The following is a 23990-nucleotide window of genomic DNA, read 5'->3' as shown; positions in this document are numbered from 1 at the left end:
TCCGGCAGGAGAAATGTTATTTGTCTGGTCTTTGTTATCATCATTTCTCCCTCTTTCAGGGCTGATGTACAGATATGTTAATATATGTATGTTTCTACCCAAAACACGTGTGCCAATGACTATAAACTTTATTCCCACCATTTACGTTGCTATATTAATTTCAATTGTTAGAATGGAGAGCAAATGCTAAGGGGGGCTCTTTCACATCTAAGCTGGTTTTGGACGTTTTGACGCAATGTCGATAGTTTGCGGTTTCCAAGGTAGAATGAAACGCTGCGTTTTTGTGCGTTTCGACGCGCCCCGGAGCCTTTAACCGTCCGACGTTTGTGTTGCAGTGAAAATCAATGTCAAACACAAAACTCCAAGAAGAGGGTGCGTTCTTAAAACGTTTCAACGCACACAGTTACAGATGAAAGTCAAAAACAATAACTTTACCTGCGTTCTCCTATGTGCTGTAATGGAATGAAAGCGCAAATGGCAAAACGCAAGCTTTTAGCTTTTCCAAACGCAAGCTCCGATATGAAAGAACCCTGATAAAAATGACCAGAGTGGTTTCAGTGATAAAACTATCAGTTGCTGCTAGGGCGACTCTAGCAGGCAGCCAGAGATTAATGCTGGGCATACACGGAGCCTGATGGCTCGATTGATAATATCCGACGTGTCCGATCACCACGGGGATCGATTCCGCACTCGATACCCGCGGGCGGACAATAGTGGCGAATCGAGCGGAAGATAAGCGGCGGCGGGAATAGATGAGCGGGGACGCGGCGGGAGTCGATCCGGCGGCTCATCGGCTGCTCGGCTCGATCAGTGTATGCCCAGCATAAGACTTCTCAGGCCTGTAGCATTCTCTCCGTGTTATGCTAGGTACATAACACACAATTTTCTGGCAGATTTACCTGCCAGATCGATTATTTCCAACATGTCCGATCTGAATTTCGATAATTTTTTTTTTAGATCGATTTTTGTTGACGTCTATGAAAATTGATTGGAAAAACAAAAATCAACCGAAATTCAGATTGTACATGTTGGAAATAATTGATCTGGCAGGTAAATCTGCCAGAAAATTGTATGGTGTTTACTTAGCATTAGATTGTAAGCTCTTGTGTCACACTCTGTACTGCAGCATCAGTCACTGGAAGCTGTCCTGCTCTGCCCGGTGTACAGCGCTGGAAGTTGCGTCATAACTGGATATTATATGATTGGAGAAATGATTTCATCCACTAACGATATTCTGTTTTCTTATTTTCAGCCATTGGAAGACTCTGTGAGAAATGTAAGTATATGAACTTTGCAGATCTTCTTCTGTCATCAGGCATTGAGATGAACATTTATTACTAGTGACCTTAGGCTAGGTCTGTCACAACTCCACTGCGCGCCTGCCCCACGCACACACCCTCTGGCCCCGTCCTCTCTCAGCTCTCCTCAGTGTCTCTGTCCCTCCCTGCACATGCGCACACGCCCTCTGGCCCCGTCCCCTCTCAGCTCTTCTCAGTGTCTCTGTCCCTCCCTACACATGCGCACACGCCCTCTGGCCCCATCCTCTCTCAGCGCTCCTCAGTGTCTCTGTCCCTCCCTGCACATGCGCACACGCCCTCTGGCCCCGTCCCCTCTCAGCTCTTCTCAGTGTCTCTGTCCCTCCCTACACATGCGCACACGCCCTCTGGCCCCATCCTCTCTCAGCGCTCCTCAGTGTCTCTGTCCCTCCCGCACATGCGCACACACCCTCTGGCCCCGTCCTCTCTCAGTTCTCCTCAGTGTCTCTGTCCCTCCCGCACATGCGCACACGCCCTCTGACCCCGTCCTCTCTCAGCTCTCCTCAGTGTCTCTGTCCCTCCCTGCACATGCGCACACGCCCTCTGGCCCCGTCCTCTCTCAGCTCTCATCAATGTCTCTGTCCCTCCCTGCACATGCGCACACACACCCTCTGGCCCCATCCTCTCTCAGCTCTCCTCAGTGTCTCTGTCCCTCCCGCACATGCTCACACGCTCTCTGGCCCCGTCCTCTCTCAGCTCTCCTCAGTGTCTCTGTCCCTCCCTGCACATGCGCACACACCCTCTGGCCCCGTCCCCTCTCAGCTCTCCTCAGTGTCTCTGTCCCTCCCTGCACATGCGCACACGCCCTCTGGCCCCGTCCTCTCTCAGCTCTCATCAATGTCTCTGTCCCTCCCTGCACATGCGCACACGCCCTCTGGCCCCGTCCTCTCTCAGTTCTCCTCAGTGTCTCTGTCCCTCCCGCACATGCGCACACGCCCTCTGACCCCGTCCTCTCTCAGCTCTCCTCAGTGTCTCTGTCCCTCCCTGTACATGCGCACACGCCCTCTGGCCCCGTCCTCTCTCAGCTCTCATCAATGTCTCTGTCCCTCCCTGCACATGCACACACACCCTCTGGCCCCATCCTCTCTCAGCTCTCCTCAGTGTCTCTGTCCCTCCCGCACATGCTCACACGCTCTCTGGCCCCGTCCTCTCTCAGCTCTCCTCAGTGTCTCTGTCCCTCCCTGCACATGCGCACACACCCTCTGGCCCCGTCCTCTCTCAGTTCTCCTCAGTGTCTCTGTCCCTCCCTGCACATGCGCACACGCCCTCTGGCCCCGTCCCCTCTCAGCTCTCCTCAGTGTCTCTGTCCCTCCCTGCACATGCGCACACGCCCTCTGGCCCCGTCCTCTCTCAGCTCTCATCAATGTCTCTGTCCCTCCCTGCACATGCGCACACGCCCTCTGGCCCCGTCCTCTCTCAGCTCTCCTCAGTGTCTCTGTCCCTCTGCACATGCGCACACGCTCTCTGGCCCCATCCTCTCTCAGCTCTCCTCAGTGTCTCTGTCCCTCCCTGCACATGCGCACACGCCCTCTGGCCCCGTCCTCTCTCAGCTCTCCTCAGTGTCTCTGTCCCTCCCTGCACATGCGCACACGCCCTCTGGCCCCGTCCTCTCTCAGCTCTCCTCAGTGTCTCTGTCCCTCCCTGCACATGCGCACACGCTCTCTGGCCCCATCCTCTCTCGGCTCTCATCAGTGTCTCTGTCCCTCTCTGCACATGCGCACACGCCCTCTGGCCCCGCCCTCCCTCAGCTCTCCTCAGTGTCTCTGTCCCTCTCTGCACATGCGCAGTAGCACAAAACACGGGACACACACAGGAAGTGAGGGATGGGACGCAGAGACACTTGCACATTATTATATAGGATTACAAAAAAAGTGCATCGTGCAAGCGATCCATCTTTTCCCATTCATAAAGTCCCTGAAGTGTATCTGAAACCGGCTGTCACCTGGGATGATGGGAGGGGCTAACTCACCCTTGTCTCCACCTCTGGCTGCAGGGCATTCCATCACTCTGATACTTCTGGCTTCAAAGGCTGTAACAAGGCTGGGTTAGCCTCTCCCCCTGCTGAGCTAGCTCCTCCCCCCTGCCCTGGGCCGCATGTATAAAGCCTGTCTCTGTTCCAACATATCCAGGAGCTCATCCCTGGGTATCCGCATGAAATATGACATTCATGGCTGAATTTCAGATCCAGAAGTGGCTCATTCTGGGGATGGGAGGTTCAGAACCTTTATTAACCACTTGCCGACCGCCCACCTATGGGCGTCGGCAAAGTGGCACCCCCTCTAACACCCCCCCCCCCCCCCCCCCCCGCCAGGACCGCGTAACGCCCATAGGCGTCGGTACCTGGGGGACTGAATTGCCAGGGGTCGCGCGCAGTGATGCGCTTGCATCCGCCGGCATTAGGCTCTGCCCACCCGTGACGTCAACCCGCCGACCGATTAGCAGCGCCGGCGGGTTGTTAACCCCCGATCTGCCGCATAGTAAGCGTATAATACGCTTTGTAATGTATACAAAGCGTATTATACAGGCTGCCTCCTCCCCTGGTGGTCCCAGTGATCGAGAGACCACCAGGGCAGGAGGCAGCCCCCCTAGTAAGCACACAAACACACTGATCTGCCCCCTGATCGCCCACAGCACCCCTCGGACCACCGCCCCTGGCAAAAAAATAAAATCTTCTGTGAACTCACCATACTCCTAACTGAATACATTGGGGTGTCTTCTTTCTAAAATGGGGTCATTAGTGGGGTTCCTATACTGCCCTGGCATTTTAGGGGCCCTAAACCGTGAGGAGTAGTCTTGAAACAAAATTTCTCAAAATGACCTGTGAAATCCTGAAGGTACTCATTGGACTTTGGGCCCCTTAGCGCACCTAGGCTGCAAAAAGTGCCACACATGTGGTATTGCCGTACTCAGGAGAAGTAGTAAAATGTATTTTGGGGTGTATTTTTACACATACCCATGCTGGGTGGGAGAAAGATCTCTGTAAATGGACAATTGTGTGTGTAAAAAAAAAATAAAAAAATAAAAATCTAATTTACAGAGATATTTCTCCCACCCAGCATGGGTATGTGTAAAAATACACCCCAAAACACGTTATACTACTTCTCCTGAGTACGGCAATACCACGTGTGGCATTTTTTTGCAGCCTAACTGCGCTAAGGGGTCCAAAGTCCAATGAGCACCTTTGTGCTTTACAGGGGTGCTTACAATTAGGCACCCCCCAAAATGCCAGGACAGTAAACACACCCCACAAATGACCCCATTTTGGAAAGTAGACACTTCAAGCTATTCAGAGAGGGGCATGGTGAGTCCGTGGCAGATTTCATTATTTATTTATTTTTGTCACAAGTTAGCAGAAATGGAAACCTTTTTTTTTGTTTTTGTTTTTTTGTCACAAAGTGTTATTTTCCGCTAACTTGTGACAAAAAATAATATCTTCTATGAACTCACCATGCCTCTCAGTGAATACTTTGGGATGTCTTCTTTCCAAAATGGGGTCATTTGGGGGGTATTTATACTATCCTGGAATTTTAGCACCTCATGAAACATGACAGGGGGTCAGAAAAGTCAGAGATGCTTCAAAATGGGAAAATTCACTTTTTGCACCATAGTTTGTAAACGCTATAACTTTTACCCAAACCAATAAATATACACTTATTGTTTTTTGTTTTTTTTATCAGACGTAGCACAATAAATGTAGGTAAAAGTGTATATAGAAATTTTACTTTATTTGAAAAATGTCAAATAAAGTTTATTTAATTTTAATATTTAATATTTAAAGTTAAAAAAAGTCATTTTTTTGACAAAATTCTTCTTTTTTGATGAATATAATAAAAACTAAAACTCACAGCAGTAATTAAATAGCACCAAAAGAAAGCTGTATTAGTGACAAGAAAAGGAGGTAAAATTCATTTAGGTGGTAGGTTTTTTGACCGCGCAATAAACCGTTAAAGCTGCAGTGGTCTGAATGGAAAAAAAGTGTCTGGCCCTTAAGGGGTTTTATGACTGCAGTCCTTAAAGAGAACCCGAGGCGGGGTTCTTCCGTCGCAATCCATGTACAGAGGCTGGGTCTGTCTACAGAGCCCAGCCTCTGTTGCTAGTTAGTTTCCCCCAAAGACCCCCCCCTGCGCGCTGTCAGACCCCATAAAACACAGCTGCGCTGGTGACACGCAGCGTGTCGCAGCCGGCTGTGTTTAGCTCACTACTGTCAGTCTCGCCGCTCCCCCGCCTCCTGAATCGCTCTGGTCCCCGCCCACGTCCCTTCCCTCGCCGCTGATTGGAGGGAAGGGACGCGGGCGGGGATTGGAGCGATTCAGGAGGTGGGGGAGCAGCCGAGACTGACAGTAGTGAGGTAAACACAGCCGCGTAGCGCGGCTGTGATTTATGGGGTCTGACAGCGCGCAGGGGGGCTTTGGAGGGAACGAACTAGCAACAGAGGCTCTATAGACAGACCCAGCCTCTGTATATGGATTGCGATGGAAGAACCCCACCTCGGGTTCTCTTTAAGTGGTTAAATTGGTTCTGCCAGGCTGATATCTATCTTCTTCTGATGGATGAGCTATAGAACTTCCCAGGAATGCTGAGGGGGACAGATTTCACACTTAAGTGAAACGTTTTGTAATTGCCAGCTATCAGAGATTGCTGGCAGAGCCAGAGAGTAGGGGGAAAAAAAGTTGATTTAAACCAAAAATGTCATTTTGTTTGCTTGCAATGAAACTTGCAAGTGCGTTTGTGACTTGAATGGCGCATGCGCGGTTTCCTCGGGAACCGTGTGCGTCAGACGCACGTTCCTAATGCTCCATCGCCTGGTCACAGGAATATTAGTGAGCGCTATTAAACTCTATGGCCTTGACCAGGAATTTGTGATGAGCAACAATCGCTGTCTGTCCTGCCCAGGTCTCTAATTGCGGCAGTTTCTTTCAATTCTAGCACTCCTGAAGTGACAGGGATATGGAGGCTGACATTGATTTCCTGTGTTAGAGAACCCGAGGTGGGCAGATGGGACACACCATGGTCTCTGCCTAATGACATGGCTCTGTGTCCCCCAACTGCCGCTCTCTGCCCCCCCCCCCCCCACCGCCGGGCTATAGCCTCCTGACATTAGCGACAAGATTTGTCACTATCTCGGAGGTAAACAGAGGGGAGAGGGATTCCCTGTTTAAAACACCCGCCAGGGGCGTTCCTGCAGGGTTTCCTGAGCTGCCATTGGGTAGCTCTCCCTGGCCATGCCCCCTGCCACTCCCCCGCCTCCCTGTACGCCGTGAGAGACACTGTCTCTCTGTGCAGCGTTGTGACCTATAGGTTGTGAAAGTGGGCCACTGCGGCCCACAGGACCGGCGGATTTTGTGGCTACCTGATCCGCTCAGCCCCCCACCCCACCCACCCAAACCCCCGATCAGGCAGCCAACTTTTTTTTTTTTTTTTTTTAGCCCACCTTGTGCTCTCTTTAAAGTGTACTGGAGGCGACATGTGACATGATGAGATAAGCCTGTGTATGTACAGTACAAAGCATATCAATAACCAGGCTGTTTTACTTGTGTTATTTTGCTGCCTGAAAGAGGTAGTTCTAGGCATGGAAGTGACAGCTTCTGTCTTGTCTAGAGCTTGTCGGGAATACAGTAACCAGCACTGATAAGCTAATTACAGCCATAAAAGTGTTCCTGGCAGAATACAACTTCTGAGCATAGAGAGAGAGAAAATACATGAACTATTGACCTTTTTCTAACTCTGGGACACTTAATAGACTGCCACTGATTAATTCAATCAACTTTGTAAATGTTTACATATAAAAAGAAAACCCTGGGATACTTAAAGGACAACTGAAGTGACAGGGATATGGAGGCTGCCATATTTATTTCCTGTTACACAATACCAGTTGCCTGGCTCTCCTGATGAGCTATTTGCCTGCAGTAGTGTCTGAATTACACCAGAAACAAGCATGCAGCTAATCTTGTCAGATATGACAATGTCAGAAACACCTGATCTGCTGCATGCTTGTTCAGGGGCTATGGCTAAATGTATTTTAGGCAGAGGATCAGCAGGATAGCCAGGCAACTGGTATTGCTTAAAAGGAAATGCGGCTGCTTCCATATCCCACTCAATACAGTTGTCCATTAAAAAAGTAATTTTAGGAGTAGGAGGATAAATATAATTGTTTTTCTCATTAGTTTAATATCACTTCGGGTTCACTTTAAGCAATACCAGTTGCCTGGCAGTCCTGCTGATCCTCTGCCTCTAATACATGTAGCCACAGCCCCTGAACAAGCATGCAGCAGATCATGTGCTCTGACTGAAGTGTGACTGGATTACCTGCATCCTTGTTCCAGGTGTGTGATTCAGACACTACTGCAGCCAAACATCAGCAGGACAGCCAGGCAACTGGTATTGTCTAACAGGAAATAAATACGGCAGCCTCCATATCTCTCTCACCTCGGGTGAGCTTTAAAGGGAATCAGAGACGAAGCACCCTCATGTATTTTACCATATATATCAGTGGGAACATTAGAGAAAACACCTATCCTGCTCTCTGTTTCATCCTTCACTGCTCAGCCTGCCTGTTATCAGCCCTGATAAAATCCCTGACTGAGCATTCAGTCTGGCTTTGCTCAGGAATCATTATAGCTGAGCCAGACTGAATGCTCAGTTCCCACTGATATATATGGTAAAATACACGAAGGTGCTTCGTCTCTGGTTCTCTTTAAAGAGAATCTGTATTGTTAAAATCGCACAAAAGTAAACATACCAGTGTGTTAGGGGACATCTCCTATTACCCTCTGTCACAATTTTGCCGCTCCTCGCCGCATTAAAAGTGGTTAAAAACAGTTTTAAAAAGTTTGTTTATAAACAAACAAAATGGCCACCAAAACAGGAAGTAGGTTGATGTACAGTATGTCCACACATAGAAAATACATCCATACACAAGCAGGCTGTATACAGCCTTCCTTTTGTATCTCAAGAGATCATTTGTGTGTTTCTTTCCCCCTGCAGTTCTCATGCACTGAAGTTTCAGGCTGCTCTTTTCTTCCTGCAAACAGCTTTGCCCTTGTCTGTAATTCCTCAGTATGTGAAAGCCCAGCCAGCTCAGAGGACGATTTATCCAGCTTGTAAAAGATAAGAGAGAAGAGAGAATCTGCCATAATCTAAATCATACACAGGCAGTGTGCAGAGAGGGGCCTGGAGGGGGGAGATGCATCACAGAACCACAACACTGAAGAACTTGGCAGCCTTCCAGACACAGGCCGACAAGTCTGACAGGGGAAAGATACATTGATTTATTACAGAGGTGGTGATAGCAGAAAGTGCTGCAGTAAGCCAGAACACATTAGAATAGCTTTTGGAACTTGTAGGATGATAAAAAACAGGATGTCATTTTTGTTACGGAGTCTCTTTAAGGGAGTATTGTTAAGGTGGAGACAGTTTGCGTCCCATTCCCGTATTTTAGCCTTCATGTGTCGCCAGTGTTGTCTCGGTTACCAGGCTCCTTGTTGTCTAGGTTACCAGGCTCCGTGTTGTCTAGGTTACCAGGCTCCGTGTTGTCTAGGTTACCAGGCTCCGTGTTGTCTAGGTTACCAGGCTCCGTGTTGTCTAGGTTACCAGGCTCCGTGTTGTCTCGGTTACCAGGCTCCGTGTTGTCTCGGTTACCGGGCTCCGTGTTGTCTCTGTCACCAGGCTCCGTGTTGTCTCGGTTACCAGGCTCCGTGTTGTCTCGGTTACCAGGCTCCGTGTTGTCTCGGTTACCAGGCTCCGTGTTGTCTCGGTTACCAGGCTCCGTGTTGTCTCGGTTACCAGGCTCCGTGTTGTCTCGGTTACCAGGCTCCGTGTTGTCTCGGTTACCAGGCTCCGTGTTGTCTCGGTTACCAGGCTCCGTGTTGTCTCGGTTACCAGGCTCCGTGTTGTCTCGGTTACCAGGCTCCGTGTTGTCTCGGTTACCAGGCTCCGTGTTGTCTCGGTTACCAGGCTCCGTGTTGTCTCGGTTACCAGGCTCCGTGTTGTCTCGGTTACCAGGCTCCGTGTTGTCTCGGTTACCAGGCTCCGTGTTGTCTCGGTTACCAGGCTCCGTGTTGTCTCGGTTACCAGGCTCCGTGTTGTCTCGGTTACCAGGCTCCGTGTTGTCTCGGTTACCAGGCTCCGTGTTGTCTCGGTTACCAGGCTCCGTGTTGTCTCGGTTACCAGGCTCCGTGTTGTCTCGGTTACCAGGCTCCGTGTTGTCTCGGTTACCAGGCTCCGTGTTGTCTAGGTTACCAGGCTCCGTGTTGTCTCGGTTACCAGGCTCCGTGTTGTCTCGGTTACCAGGCTCCGTGTTGTCTCGGTTACCAGGCTCCGTGTTGTCTCGGTTACCAGGCTCCGTGTTGTCTAGGTTACCAGGCTCCGTGTTGTCTCGGTTACCAGGCTCCGTGTTGTTCTAGGTTACCAGGCTCCGTGTTGTCTAGGTTACCAGGCTTCGTGTTGTCTCGGTTACCAGGCTTCGTGTTGTCTCGGTTACCAGGCTCCGCCATGTCTGTACTTAGGATTCTCTTATTTTGCAGGTGATGGGAAGTGTGTGATCTGCGACTCCTATGTGCGGCCCTGTACATTGGTGCGAATCTGTGATGAGTGTAATTATGGATCCTACCAGGGCCGCTGTGTGATCTGTGGGGGCCCCGGGGTGTCGGACGCCTATTACTGCAAGGAGTGCACAATTCAGGAGAAAGATGTGAGTACGTCGGGTGACACCCGCTTGTAGCCCTCAGACAGGGCCGCAATCATGGCAAATGATAAACGAATTGTCTCCACATACATACAGTAGCGATAAAAAGTATGTGACCCCTATGGGATGATATGGGTTTCTGCACTAATTGGTGTAAAATGTGATCTGATCTAAGTCACAGCAATACACAATCAGTCTGCTTACACCAATACCACACAAATCATTCACCACTGAGGGATTTTACCCCCTGAGCACCAGAGCAATTTTCACCTGTCAGCGCTCCTTCCATTCATTCGTCTATAACTTTATCATTACTTATCACAATGAAATGAACTATATCTTGTTTTTTTCGCCACCAATTAGGCTTTCTTTAGGTGGGACATTATGCCAAGAATTATGTTATTCTAAATGTGTTTTAATGGGAAAGTAGGAAAAAATGTGGGGAAAAATTCATTATGTTTCAGTTTTCGGCCATTATAGTTTTTAAATAATGCATGCTACTGTAAGTAAAAGCCATGAAATATATTTGCCCATTTGTCCCGGTTATTACACCGTTTAAATTATGTCCCTATCACAATGTTTATATACAGCCTGGTGTAAAAGGTCGTACAATACCTTAGGGCAGGGGTAGGGGACCTATGGCACGGGAGCCAGATGTGGCTCTTTTGATGGCTACATCTGGCTCACAGACAAATCAGTAGGGGTTGATTCACTAAGCTACACTGCTCAAGCAGCACAGCTTAGTGTGACAGTGCAAGTAACATTTTCAAAATAGGTACGCTACATCGGTAGCATGCACTACTAACTTACTCGCGTTACTCCAAAACTAACAGCTGCTCCAATTGTCCCATTCTGGGCCCAGTCAGGTCCAGTGACTTTATAAAACGAGATCCCTGCACTTTAACTGACTTAATAGGCTGCCTGTCACTTGACAAGCAGCCTGTTGGGCCAAAGTGCGGGGATCTCGTCCTACAAAGTGAATCAACCCCCAAGTCAGCTAGCTAATTGTACAAGCTGTTAGTCTGTATTTCTCCTGTCTGGGAAATTGGTGATGTTGCTGAAAGCCAAGAGATACTTGTATTCAAGAAGAAGGAGGCACTCCACAGGCTTGAACTTGCGTTCAGTTTATTGCATGTCGTTACACTACATGTTTCGGGCTCCGCCCTTCATCAGGTGTAACCACCTACTACCTCCACCTTCATTTTATATCACTGACCCCACCCACTAGGGGTGGGTCAGATTCACCATCAGTGATTACATATTAGCATTCTATTATCCCCTGTTAAGTCACAGGTTAAATATAAACATCATACATCCTCCATGCTTATAGCGGCTGCTAAATGGAGGAGATTAGAAACAAATATAATAAAAATTAAAAATACAAGTACTGAACAAATCATAATAAAACTAAAAAGTAAAAAGTCACTTTCACAGGGCACTACCCCTTGGGGTCTACCCTGGAGAAACTGATGAGAGAATACGCTCTAGACATGTTAGTTCAATTACTTCCATGATTATTTTACATACAGTTTCTTGTCAATTTCGTGAGATACTTCAGCACAGTTCATTTCCTGCAACAGAATCATAGAAAGCATTTTAAATTTACTTGTTCATTCAGACCTCTTGGTGACACAGAATCAAGTCTTTTAATCCATCTAATTTCCTTCTGTAATAGCACTCGTTCTCTATCTCCCCCTCTGGGCAATGGTTCTACCTGATCTAATACTAGCCACCTCAATTGAATCACGTTATGGCCATGTTCCACAAAGTGTCTAGATACTGAGGTCTCATGTCTTTTTTCACCTTTAGCAAATCCTTTTATGTTGTTTTTATGTTCCTGGATGCGGGACTTCACCCCCCCTGGTGGTTTTACCCACATAGAACAATCCGCAGGGGCATTTAAGGGCATAGACAGTATGGTCGCTTTCACAAGTATAATATCCTGTACATTTGATTTTTTCACCTGTGCGGGGATGTGGGAACCAGTCCCCTTTCATTACGGCTCCACAACAATTACATGAAAGACAAGGAAAGGTTCCGGTTTTCTTTGTTCCCTGAAATCTCGATTTCTTTTTTCTCGACAGATCCTTGTTACTCACTATTTCACCGATAGTTTTCCCTCTTTTATAGGCAAATACAGGATAAGGCCACACTCTCTATCGTTTTGGATTGTATTGTAATACATAGGGAATTCTCTGCTGTCTCTTTCTCCCTGATCCCAAGCATATTTTTGCATATTACAGGTTTGTGGATGATATTTTTCTAATCTGGGACGGCTCAAAGGAACTATTGTCAGATTTTATGACAGAGGTTAATTCCTCTCATAACACCATTAAGTTTACGGCAGAAACATCAGAGGTATCCATTAGTTACCTAGATGTAATGATCAGTAGAAAAGAGGGCAAACTAGTCACTAGCTTATACAGTAAGGCCACAGATAGGAACAGCCTATTGAGAACAGACAGTTACCATGAGCCCAACTGCAAGAAAGCTATACCACTTAGTCAGTTCCTCAGAGCAAGACGAATTTCTTCATCTGAGGAAGATTATATGAAAGCTGCAGACCATCTAATTGAGAAATTTAAGGCAAAAGGGTATAAGTCAGAAATTTTAAAAAATCTCAAAGAACAGATAAGAACCATGGACAGGAATCAGTTAATGTTCCAAAGTAGACCAGGGAGAAAGAGACAGCAGAGAATTCCCTATGTATTACAATACAATGACTTGTCAAACACAGTACGCAAAGCTGTAAGGAAGTACTGGTCCATAATCCAAAACGATAGAGAGTGTGGCCACCTGTTTAAGGATTATCCTGTATTTGCCTATAAAAGAGGGAAAACTATCGGTGAAATAGTGAGTAACAAGGATCTGTCGAGAAAAAAGAAATCGAGATTTCAGGGAACAAAAAAAACCGGAACCTTTCCTTGTCTTTCATGTAATTGTTGTGGAGCCGTAATGAAAGGGGACTGGTTCCCACATCCCCGTACAGGTGAAAAAATCAAATGTACAGGATATTATACTTGTGAAAGCGACCATACTGTCTATGCCCTTAAATGCCCCTGCGGATTGTTCTATGTGGGTAAAACCACCAGGGGGGGTGAAGTCCCGCATCCAGGAACATAAAAACAACATAAAAGGATTTGCTAAAGGTGAAAAAAGACATGAGACCTCAGTATCTAGACACTTTGTGGAACATGGCCATAACGTGATTCAATTGAGGTGGCTAGTATTAGATCAGGTAGAACCATTGCCCAGAGGGGGAGATAGAGAACGAGTGCTATTACAGAAGGAAATTAGATGGATTAAAAGACTTGATTCTGTGTCACCAAGAGGTCTGAATGAACAAGTAAATTTAAAATGCTTTCTATGATTCTGTTGCAGGAAATGAACTGTGCTGAAGTATCTCACGAAATTGACAAGAAACTGTATGTAAAATAATCATGGAAGTAATTGAACTAACATGTCTAGAGCGTATTCTCTCATCAGTTTCTCCAGGGTAGACCCCAAGGGGTAGTGCCCTGTGAAAGTGACTTTTTACTTTTTAGTTTTATTATGATTTGTTCAGTACTTGTATTTTTAATTTTTATTATATTTGTTTCTAATCTCCTCCATTTAGCAGCCGCTATAAGCATGGAGGATGTATGATGTTTATATTTAACCTGTGACTTAACAGGGGATAATAGAATGCTAATATGTAATCACTGATGGTGAATCTGACCCACCCCTAGTGGGTGGGGTCAGTGATATAAAATGAAGGTGGAGGTAGTAGGTGGTTACACCTGATGAAGGGCGGAGCCCGAAACATGTAGTGTAACGACATGCAATAAACTGAACGCAAGTTCAAGCCTGTGGAGTGCCTCCTTCTTCTTGAATACAAGTATCACGTTGTGTAGCAGAGGTGGTGTACCTGCGTGAAGGAGTGCACCGGCACCTACTCTCCTGACTTAGGATTGAGAAACTGAGGTTGGTTCAGTCGTTCTCTATACTGAAAGCCAAGAGAAGCTGAATACATATCTGACACTTCCGCTGCCCGGCGGATCAACTGTATACACATCACCATGGCAACAGGGACGTAAGCCCTCTGCTGCGCATGCGCACTGTGCCAGTTTGAAACATATTGCATGGCTCTCACAGAATTACTTTTTAAAATATGTGGCGTTTATGGCTCTCTCAGCCAAAAAGGTTCCTCACCCCTGCCTTAGTGAATGAATTACCCAATGCACACGTGAAGGCAAGACGTGCGCCGTGTTCTGCTTTCATCTTGAAGTAATCCCGACACCCTTCCTATGACAGACAGTGACAGTAGCTCCGTGCAGCGCTGTAGCCGGCTCCTGAGTCTCCAGTCATGTGATCTCCTGCCTCACTTCCTCCTGACGTCGGCGTTGCGCTCCAGCGTGGTTCCCATTCCTCCCTGGTCAATAGTGGCCCACAGCGCTCCCTGGCTGTAAGAGGAATTCAGAGAAAATAGTGCACACTGAATGTATAAAGAGCCCACATGCAGGTATTTTACTTACAGGAAAACTTCTTGATTTATTGCACATAAAGTTCCATACTCCCGCCTCAGGGGAAGGCGAAAGGCCGAAACTCGACTCGGGAGTATGGCTACTTTATGTGCAATAAATCAAGAAGTTTTCCTGTAAGTAAATTACCTGCATGTGGGCTCTTTATACATTCAGTGTGCACTATTTTCTCTGAATTCCTCTTACAGCCAGGGAGCGCTGTGGGCCACTTTTGACCAGGGAGGAATGGGAACCACGCTGGAGCGCAACGCCGACGTCAGGAGGAAGTGAGGCAGGAGATCACATGACTGGAGCCTCAGGAGCCGGCTACAGCGCTGCACGGAGCTACTGTCACTGTCTGTGATAGGAAGGGTGTCGGGATTACTTCAAGATGAAAGCAGAACACGGTGCACATCTTATCTTCACGTGTGCATTGGGTAATTCATCCACTAAGGTACTGTACCACCTTTTACACCAGGCTGTATATAGATGTCACGTATTCTGAGCTCATTACGGTGTACGGTTTTGTCTACACTTAGTCTTGCGGGGTCTAGAGCGCCCCGTCACCCTTTAGCTGCACATTCCAAGGTTCAGCGCTACTCCTCTGATATCTGTTTTTTATCACAATGTTTGGCGCCAATATTTTATTTGGAAATAAAGGTGCATTTTTTTCAGTCTTGCATCCATCCCTAATTACAAGCCCGCAGTTTATAAAGTAACAGTGTTATACCCTCCTGACATAAATATTTAAAGAGTTCAGTCTCTAAGGTAACTATTTGTTTTATTTTATTTATTACAAAAAAATAATTAAATTGGGGAGTGTGGGAGGTAATGAGTTAATTTATAGTGTAAAAGTAATGTATTTGTAGTTGAAAAATGTTTTGTATTTAGTTTTCCTATTACTCACTGAACACTGCTATAGCCATAATTGCATTATGTAAAATGTGGATAGGGAAGGCTGTGGAACCCAGAGAGCCTTCCCGGACCTCTCTCTACGCCCTCAGTCCACCCGTTAAAGGAGACCCGAGGTGACAGGGATATGGAGGCTGCCATATGTCCTTATAAACAATCCCAGTTTTGTCGATCTTCTGGCATATGTAGTGTTGGAGTCAAAACCCTGGAACAAGCATATGGCTAACACAGTAAAACCTGAGTCAGCTGAGTCAGAGCACCTGATCTGCTGCATGCTTGTTCAGGGTCTATGGCTAAAAGTATTAGAGACACAGGGGCAGGAGGTCTGCCAGGCAACTGGAATTGTTTAAAAGTAAATAAATATGGCAACCCCATATCCCTCTCACCTCGAGTTCCCTTTACAGTTAGTTGACAGTCGGAAGTCTTTCTGAAGACGAGCGGGTCTGCGCAGTACGGAGGTCGGGTCACAACTGCTTCTGAGGACTTCAGCAGGGGACAGTGATGGGGCAAGAGCAAAATGAGAGCCCTGGGGAGGCTCTCTGGTATGGCTTCTAGAGCCTTCCCTCTGTGGTGTGGCTGCTAGAGCCTTCCCTCTGTGGTGTGGCTGCTAGAGCCTTCCCTCTGTGGTGTGGCTGCTAGAGCCTTCCCTCTGTGGTGTGGCTGCTAGAGCCTTCCCTCTGTGGCGTGGCTGCTAGAGCCTTCCCTCTGTGGCGTGGCTGCTAGAGCCTTCCCTCTGTGGTGTGGCTGCTAGCGCCTTCCCTCTGTGGTGTGGCTGCTAGAGCCTTCCCTCTGTGGTTGCTAGAGCCTTCCCTCTGTGGTGTGGCCGCTAGAGCCTTCCCTCTGTGGTGTGGCCGCTAGAGCCTTCCCTCTGTGGTGTGGCCGCTAGAGCCTTCCCTCTGTGGTGTGGCCGCTAGAGCCTTCCCTCTGTGGTGTGGCCGCTAGAGCCTTCCCTCTGTGGTGTGGCCGCTAGAGCCTTCCCTCTGTGGTGTGGCCGCTAGAGCCTTCCCTCTGTGGTGTGGCCGCTAGAGCCTTCCCTCTGTGGTGTGGCCGCTAGAGCCTTCCCTCTGTGGTGTGGCTGCTAGAGCCTTCCCTCTGTGGTGTGGCTGCTAGAGCCTTCCCTCTGTGGTGTGGCTGCTAGAGCCTTCCCTCTGTGGTGTGGCTGCTAGAGCCTTCCCTCTGTGGTGTGGCTGCTAGAGCCTTCCCTCTGTGGTGTGGCTGCTAGAGCCTTCCCTCTGTGGTGTGGCTGCTAGAGCCTTCCCTCTGTGGTGTGGCTGCTAGAGCCTTCCCTCTGTGGTGTGGCTGCTAGAGCCTTCCCTCTGTGGTGTGGCTGCTAGAGCCTTCCCTCTGTGGTGTGGCTGCTAGAGCCTTCCCTCTGTGGTGTGGCTGCTAGAGCCTTCCCTCTGTGGTGTGGCTGCTAGAGCCTTCCCTCTGTGGTGTGGCTGCTAGAGCCTTCCCTCTGTGGTGTGGCTGCTAGAGCCTTCCCTCTGTGGTGTGGCTGCTAGAGCCTTCCCTCTGTGGTGTGGCTGCTAGAGCCTTCCCTCTGTGGTGCGGCTTCTAGAGCCTTCCCTCTGTGGTGCGGCTTCTAGAGCCTTCCCTTTGTGGTGCGGCTTCTAGAGCCTTCCCTCTGTGGTGCGGCTTCTAGAGCCTTCCCTCTGTGGTGCGGCTGCTAGAGCCTTCCCTCTGTGGTGTGGCTTCTAGAGCCTTCCCTCTGTGGTGTGGCTTCTAGAGCCTTCCCTCTGTGGTGTGGCTGCTAGAGCCTTCCCTCTGTGGTGCGGCTTCTAGAGCCTTCCCTCTGTGGTGCGGCTTCTAGAGCCTTCCCTCTGTGGTGCGGCTTCTAGAGCCTTCCCTTTGTGGTGCGGCTTCTAGAGCCTTCCCTTTGTGGTGCGGCTTCTAGAGCCTTCCCTCTGTGGTGCGGCTTCTAGAGCCTTCCCTCTGTGGTGCGGCTTCTAGAGCCTTCCCTCTGTGGTGCGGCTTCTAGAGCCTTCCCTCTGTGGTGCGGCTTCTAGAGCCTTCCCTCTGTGGTGCGGCTTCTAGAGCCTTCCCTCTGTGGTGCGGCTTCTAGAGCCTTCCCTCTGTGGTGCGGCTTCTAGAGCCTTCCCTCTGTGGTGCGGCTTCTAGAGCCTTCCCTCTGTGGTGCGGCTTCTAGAGCCTTCCCTCTGTGGTGCGGCTTCTAGAGCCCTTCCCTCTGTGGTGCGGCTTCTAGACCCCTTCCCTCTGTGGTGCGGCTTCTAGACCCCTTCCCTCTGTGGTGCGGCTGCTAGAGCCTTCCCTCTGTGGTGTGGCTGCTAGAGCCTTCCCTCTGTGGTGTGGCTTCTAGAGCCTTCCCTCTGTGGTGTGGCTGCTAGAGCCTTCCCTCTGTGGTGCGGCTTCTAGAGCCTTCCCTCTGTGGTGCGGCTTCTAGAGCCTTCCCTCTGTGGTGCGGCTTCTAGAGCCTTCCCTTTGTGGTGCGGCTTCTAGAGCCTTCCCTCTGTGGTGCGGCTTCTAGAGCCTTCCCTCTGTGGTGCGGCTTCTAGAGCCTTCCCTCTGTGGTGCGGCTTCTAGAGCCTTCCCTCTGTGGTGCGGCTTCTAGAGCCTTCCCTCTGTGGTGCGGCTTCTAGAGCCTTCCCTCTGTGGTGCGGCTTCTAGAGCCTTCCCTCTGTGGTGCGGCTTCTAGAGCCTTCCCTCTGTGGTGCGGCTTCTAGAGCCTTCCCTCTGTGGTGCGGCTTCTAGAGCCTTCCCTCTGTGGTGCGGCTTCTAGAGCCTTCCCTCTGTGGTGCGGCTTCTAGAGCCTTCCCTCTGTGGTGCGGCTTCTAGAGCCTTCCCTCTGTGGTGCGGCTTCTAGAGCCCTTCCCTCTGTGGTGCGGCTTCTAGACCCCTTCCCTCTGTGGTGCGGCTTCTAGACCCCTTCCCTCTGTGGTGTGGCTGCTAGAGCCTTCCCTCTGTGGTGTGGCCGCTAGGGCCTTCCCTCTGTGGTGTGGCCGCTAGAGCCTTCCCTCTGTGGTGTGGCCGCTAGAGCCTTCCCTCTGTGGTGTGGCCGCTAGAGCCTTCCCTCTGTGGTGTGGTTGCTAGAGCCTTCCCTCTGTGGTGTGGCTGCTAGAGCCTTCCCTCTGTGGTGCGGCTGCTAGAGCCTTCCCTCTGTGGTGCGGCTGCTAGAGCCTTCCCTCTGTGGTGCGGCTGCTAGAGCCTTCCCTCTGTGGTGCGGCTGCTAGAGCCTTCCCTCTGTGGTGCGGCTGCTAGAGCCTTCCCTCTGTGGTGCGGCTGCTAGAGCCTTCCCTCTGTGGTGCGGCTGCTAGAGCCTTCCCTCTGTGGTGCGGCTGCTAGAGCCTTCCCTCTGTGGTGCGGCTGCTAGAGCCTTCCCTCTGTGGTGCGGCTGCTAGAGCCTTCCCTCTGTGGTGCGGCTGCTAGAGCCTTCCCTCTGTGGTGCGGCTGCTAGAGCCTTCCCTCTGTGGTGCGGCTGCTAGAGCCTTCCCTCTGTGGTGCGGCTGCTAGAGCCTTCCCTCTGTGGTGCGGCTGCTAGAGCCTTCCCTCTGTGGTGCGGCTGCTAGAGCCTTCCCTCTGTGGTGCGGCTGCTAGAGCCTTCCCTCTGTGGTGCGGCTGCTAGAGCCTTCCCTCTGTGGTGCGGCTGCTAGAGCCTTCCCTCTGTGGTGCGGCTGCTAGAGCCTTCCCTCTGTGGTGCGGCTGCTAGAGCCTTCCCTCTGTGGTGCGGCTGCTAGAGCCTTCCCTCTGTGGTGCGGCTGCTAGAGCCTTCCCTCTGTGGTGCGGCTGCTAGAGCCTTCCCTCTGTGGTGCGGCTTCTAGAGCCTTCCCTCTGTGGTGTGGCTTCTAGAGCCTTCCCTCTGTGGTGTGGCTTCTAGAGCCTTCCCTCTGTGGTGTGGCTGCTAGAGCCTTCCCTCTGTGGTGTGGCTTCTAGAGCCTTCCCTCTGTGGTGTGGCCGCTAGAGCCTTCCCTCTGTGGTGTGGCCGCTAGAGCCTTCCTTCTGTGGTGTGGCCGCTAGAGCCTTCCCTCTGTGGTGTGGCCGCTAGAGCCTTCCCTCTGTGGTGTGGCCGCTAGAGCCTTCCCTCTGTGGTGTGGCCGCTAGAGCCTTCCCTCTGTGGTGTGGCTGCTAGAGCCTTCCCTCTGTGGTGTGGCTGCTAGAGCCTTCCCTCTGTGGTGTGGCTGCTAGAGCCTTCCCTCTGTGGTGTGGCTGCTAGAGCCTTCCCTCTGTGGTGTGGCTGCTAGAGCCTTCCCTCTGTGGTGCGGCTTCTAGAACCTTCCCTCTGTGGTGCGGCCGCTAGAACCTTCCCTCTGTGGTGCGGCCTCTAGAGCCTTCCCTCTGTGGTGCGCCTCTAGAGCCTTCCCTCTGTGGTGCGGCTTCTAGAGCCTTCCCTCTGTGGTGGGGCTTCTAGAGCCTTCCCTCTGTGGTGGGGCTTCTAGAGCCTTCCCTCTGTGGTGGGGCTTCTAGAGCCTTCCCTCTGTGGTGTTGCTTGCTAGAGCCTGCCCTCTATATACCGTATTTTTCAGATTATAAGACTCCCTTATTCTCCCCCAGTAGTGGGGAGTGGAAGCCCCTGAAAGGTTAGTGGGTGTTCAGCCCTCCTCTCGGTTCTCTGCTCTCGCTGGCTCTTCTTTAATCTGCTTCCTTTATCTTATGTATTACCGTATATACTCAAGTATAAGCCGAGTTTTTGGGACCAAAAAAGTAGTCAAAGTGGGGATCTTGGCTTATACTCGAGTCACTGTGCAATAGTGCCCCAACCAACCGCAATGTGAAGAGCTAAAGAACTGTGATGTCGTGCGTGTTCCCTTCGTGTCCCATCGGACTATGCAGAGCGGTGTAAGTGTGATATCCCTCTTCGCTGTCCTCTTCCCCAGCCCCGAACGTACGAGAGTCCTCCTGAATATGGAGCGCTGGTAAATGAGGAATTTGTACCTCTTCCTTGTTGTCAGTCACCCCCCCTAATGTCCGAGAGTCCTCCGGCACATAGAGGGCAGTGTTGTTCCTTCGCTGGTTCCCAGTGTACAGTGCCGTGATTACTCTGCCATTTATCAGCTGCAGTCTCATTGCTAGGGCGGCCTCCAGCGGCGCCTATCATTGCGTGCGCCACTTCAAGCGTCATTGGAACGGAACAAGCTGACCAGTTACAAACGAATCATGGCGGTGTTCACAGGGAACCAGCGAAGGAACAACCCCGCACTCCATATGCCGGGGGACTCTCGGACATTGGGGGGGAAGAGGTGATGGGGAAGAGGTATGCCACAAAATTTGCTCTGGATGCGGCACTTGCACCGCTCTGCATATTCCGATGGGACACTTAGGAATCCCGCACTACATCACAGTTCAGGCATTTACCAGCTGCACTCTGCACATGACTGGAGAGGAGGCAGCCAGTGCAATATTCAGGAGGGGAGATGGCAAATCAAAATGGATATTTCTGTCTTGCATGATAGGTGGTTAGATTGCATCTTGTTATAATGATTGTGGGTAGGGCTGTATTTTCTGCAGCAGAAGCCCTCATTACAAGTTTAATGTGCATATGTCACATCTACCCCCTCCAAGTCCACTGTCTCCTCCGCACAGTGCTTTGTTCTGCACCGTGTGACCGCCGCATTTCCTGCCCTCGGCCTATACTCCAGTCAATCATTTTTTCACTTTTTTAGGTAAAAGTGTGTGGGGGGGGGGGGGGTGTCGGCTTATACTCGAGTATATGCGGTATATACGGAAGGTGAAAGTGTAACTTCAGCAGTGTATACGGCATTAGCTAAAGTTCAGGATTACTTTTATACTTTCTGAATATTAAATCCTTTTTTTCTGTTTCAGAGGGATGGGTGTCCCAAAATTGTGAACTTGGGGAGCTCCAAAACGGATCTTTTCTATGAAAGGAAGAAGTATGGCTTTAAGAAGAGGTAGCGCCGGCCCCCAGCCCCCCATCCTGTTATGTTTGTTGTTTGAACATTTTCATTTTTGTATGCTGAATAAAACCTTTTACCACTCCGGTATTTCCTGGTTTTCCTCCACTTCTTCGGCCAGCGCATTATGGACAGAAAGTGTGTGTGTGTGTGTGTGTGTGTGTGTGTGTGTGTGTGTGTATACTACATGGCTGTGTGTGTGTGTGTGTGTGTGTGTGTGTGTGTGTGTGTGTATACTACATGGCTGTGTGTGTGTGTGTGTGTGTGTGTGTGTGTATAGAACGGGGGTAGAGAATGGGACAGCCACCTAGGAGCAGACATGGGACAGCCAACTAGGCTGCATTATAGCAGTGTATACCACTTTGTATGTTAAGTTTGTATGTTCTCCCTGTATCTGAGTTTCCTCCAGGCACTCCGGTTTCCTCCCACATCCTAAAAACACACAGATAAGTTAATTGGCTTCTCCTTAACTAAATGCTGACCGAGCGAGTGCGAATCTACGGCAGGCAGGGGGCGCTGCGGTCCTGACCAGATGTAAACTCTACGTCCCATTGACCGCGCGCCCCCGCCCGTCCCCGCCGCTGTCTCCGCTCTGCCCCCGCCGCTCGTTGCTGCCCTGCCGCCTCTATGACGGCAGAGCACTGTGAGCCGGGCAGGAGCCGTTTTCATTGGTTCCTGGCCCTGTCATTCATGTAAGCCGCTCTCATTGGCTTACATGGAGTGACCGGATCAGGTTCCAATGAAAGCGGCTCGTGAGCGGCTCGTGACCGGCGCACAGCGCTCTGCCGTCATAGCGACGGCAGAGAGAGCAGCCTACGGCGGGGACAGAGCGGCGTGTTCGTCGGGAGCGGCGGATCATTGCGGCGATTTGTCGGGAAGCGGCGATTTACGGGACCAGCACCCTCTGGTCCTTAAGGGGGCAGAGGGTGCTGGTCCAGAAAGGGTTAAATTAGCCCTAGACTACGATTCATACACTACACGATAAATACATAGACATAGCACTAAGGAAGGATTAGATTGTGAGCTCCTCTGAGGGACAGTTAGTGACAAGACAATATACTCTGTACAGCGCTGCGGAAGATGTCAGCGCTATATAAATACAGTACAATAATAATGGTGTACCCTGCATGATTGGGGTCCTTGGTGTATCCTGCATGATAGAGATCCATGACGTATACAGTAGAATCTTGTAGTAAAGTCCAAGGGCCTGGAAGTCAGAGCGTACACACAGATGGCCACAGCATCCGGCGGCCCCCATGGTTGGGCTCTGACATTGTGGGCTAGGCTGGCAAAGAGAGCCCCTTTGTCTTACATGTAGGTATACAATAATGGATGGTACCACTGTTACTCTAGCAAGGATGCACATTTGCTGGACGGACTTCAAGGTCTAGAATACCTTAGGGATGTAACAGCAGCTCTATTCATTGCACACCATTCAGGCATCCACTCACCTGCCAGTGTGAAGAGAGCAGCCAACTATGGATTTCACACTGACATGATGTATGCTCCACCCACAGACGCATGCACCTCCCACAAACACATGATACATGCACCACCCACTGACATGATGTATGCTCCACCCACATACGCATGCACCTCCCACAAACACATGATACATGCACCACCCACTGACATGACTCATAACCACCCACTGACATATGATGCATGCACCGCCCACTTTTCACTATATCCAGATCAGAGTTTACTATACCAGGCGTTGCTCCCACAGACTTATAATGGAGGTTGGCCAGGACGTGGAGAGGTAGTTTACTACACGAATGTTTACTATACCCAAGTTTATTATGAGATTATGCTGTATTGCTTTATAGGGGGCCTGTGGTGTATGCAGCATGATTGGGGTCCATGGCATATACCACTTTATAGGGGGCCTGTGCTGTGCTGCATTATACGAGTCCATGGCGTATACCACTTTATAGGGGGCCTGTGTTGTATGCCACATTATACGAGTCCATGGCATATACCACTTTATAGGGGGCCTGTGTTGTATGCCACATTATACGAGTCCATGGTGTAAACCACTTTATAGGGGGCCTGTGGTGTATGCTGCATGATTGGGGTCCATGGCATATACCACTTTATAGGGGGCCTGTGGTGTATGCTGCATTATACGAGTCCATGGCGTATACCACTTTATAGGGGGCCTGTGGTGTATGCCGCATTATACGAGTCCATGGCGTATACCACTTTATAGGGGGCCAGTGGTGTATGCTGCATGATTGGGGTCCATGGCATATACCACTTTATAGGGGGCCTGTGGTGTATGCTGCATTATACGAGTCCATGGCGTATACCACTTTATAGGGGGCCTGTGGTGTATGCTGCATTATACGAGTCCATGGCGTATACCACTTTATAGGGAGCCTGTGGTGTATGCTGCATGATTGGGGTCCATGGCATATACCACTTTATAGGGGGCCTGTGGTGTATGCTGCATGATTGGGGTCCATGGCATATACCAGTTTATAGGGGGCCTGTGGTGTATGCTGCATTATACGAGACCATGGCATATACCACTTTATAGGGGGCCTGTGGTGTATGCTGCATTATACGAGTCCATGGCATATACCACTTTATAGGGGGCCAGTGGTGTATGCCACATTATACGAGTCCATGGCGTATACCACTTTATAGGGGGCCTGTGGTGTATGCTATATTATACGAGTCCATGGCGTATACCACTTTATAGGGGGCCTGT

At 50.0% G+C, this 23990-nt stretch overlaps 1 protein-coding gene across 1 annotated transcript; it reads left to right on the top strand.

Moving 5' to 3' along the window:
- The first annotated feature begins 235 nt into the window (after positions 1–235).
- On the top strand, positions 236–21364 carry PHF5A (PHD finger protein 5A). Its single transcript, XM_068252805.1, has 4 exons — positions 236–260; positions 1253–1276; positions 9839–10005; positions 21186–21364. Exons 1-4 carry the CDS (start codon positions 236–238, stop codon positions 21273–21275), a joined length of 306 nt encoding a protein of 101 aa, XP_068108906.1. The 3' UTR covers positions 21276–21364.
- The last annotated feature ends 2626 nt before the right edge of the window (positions 21365–23990 follow it).

This window comes from Hyperolius riggenbachi, chromosome 9 (assembly GCF_040937935.1).
Source record: "Hyperolius riggenbachi isolate aHypRig1 chromosome 9, aHypRig1.pri, whole genome shotgun sequence".
Lineage (NCBI taxonomy): Eukaryota > Metazoa > Chordata > Amphibia > Anura > Hyperoliidae > Hyperolius > Hyperolius riggenbachi.
This window is presented reverse-complemented; position numbering and strand designations above follow the sequence as displayed.

What these genes read in the sequence shown, in the direction of transcription:
- PHF5A (XM_068252805.1), top strand. Translation starts at nt 236, where the DNA reads ATGTCGATAGTTTGCGGTTTCCAAG. An exon ending in TGGAAGACTCTGTGAGAAAT is followed by an intron (nt 1,277 to 9,838) that starts GTAAGTATATGA and finishes CTTATTTTGCAG; the next exon opens with GTGATGGGAAGTGTGTGATC. An exon ending in GCACAATTCAGGAGAAAGAT is followed by an intron (nt 10,006 to 21,185) that starts GTGAGTACGTCG and finishes TTTCTGTTTCAG; the next exon opens with AGGGATGGGTGTCCCAAAAT.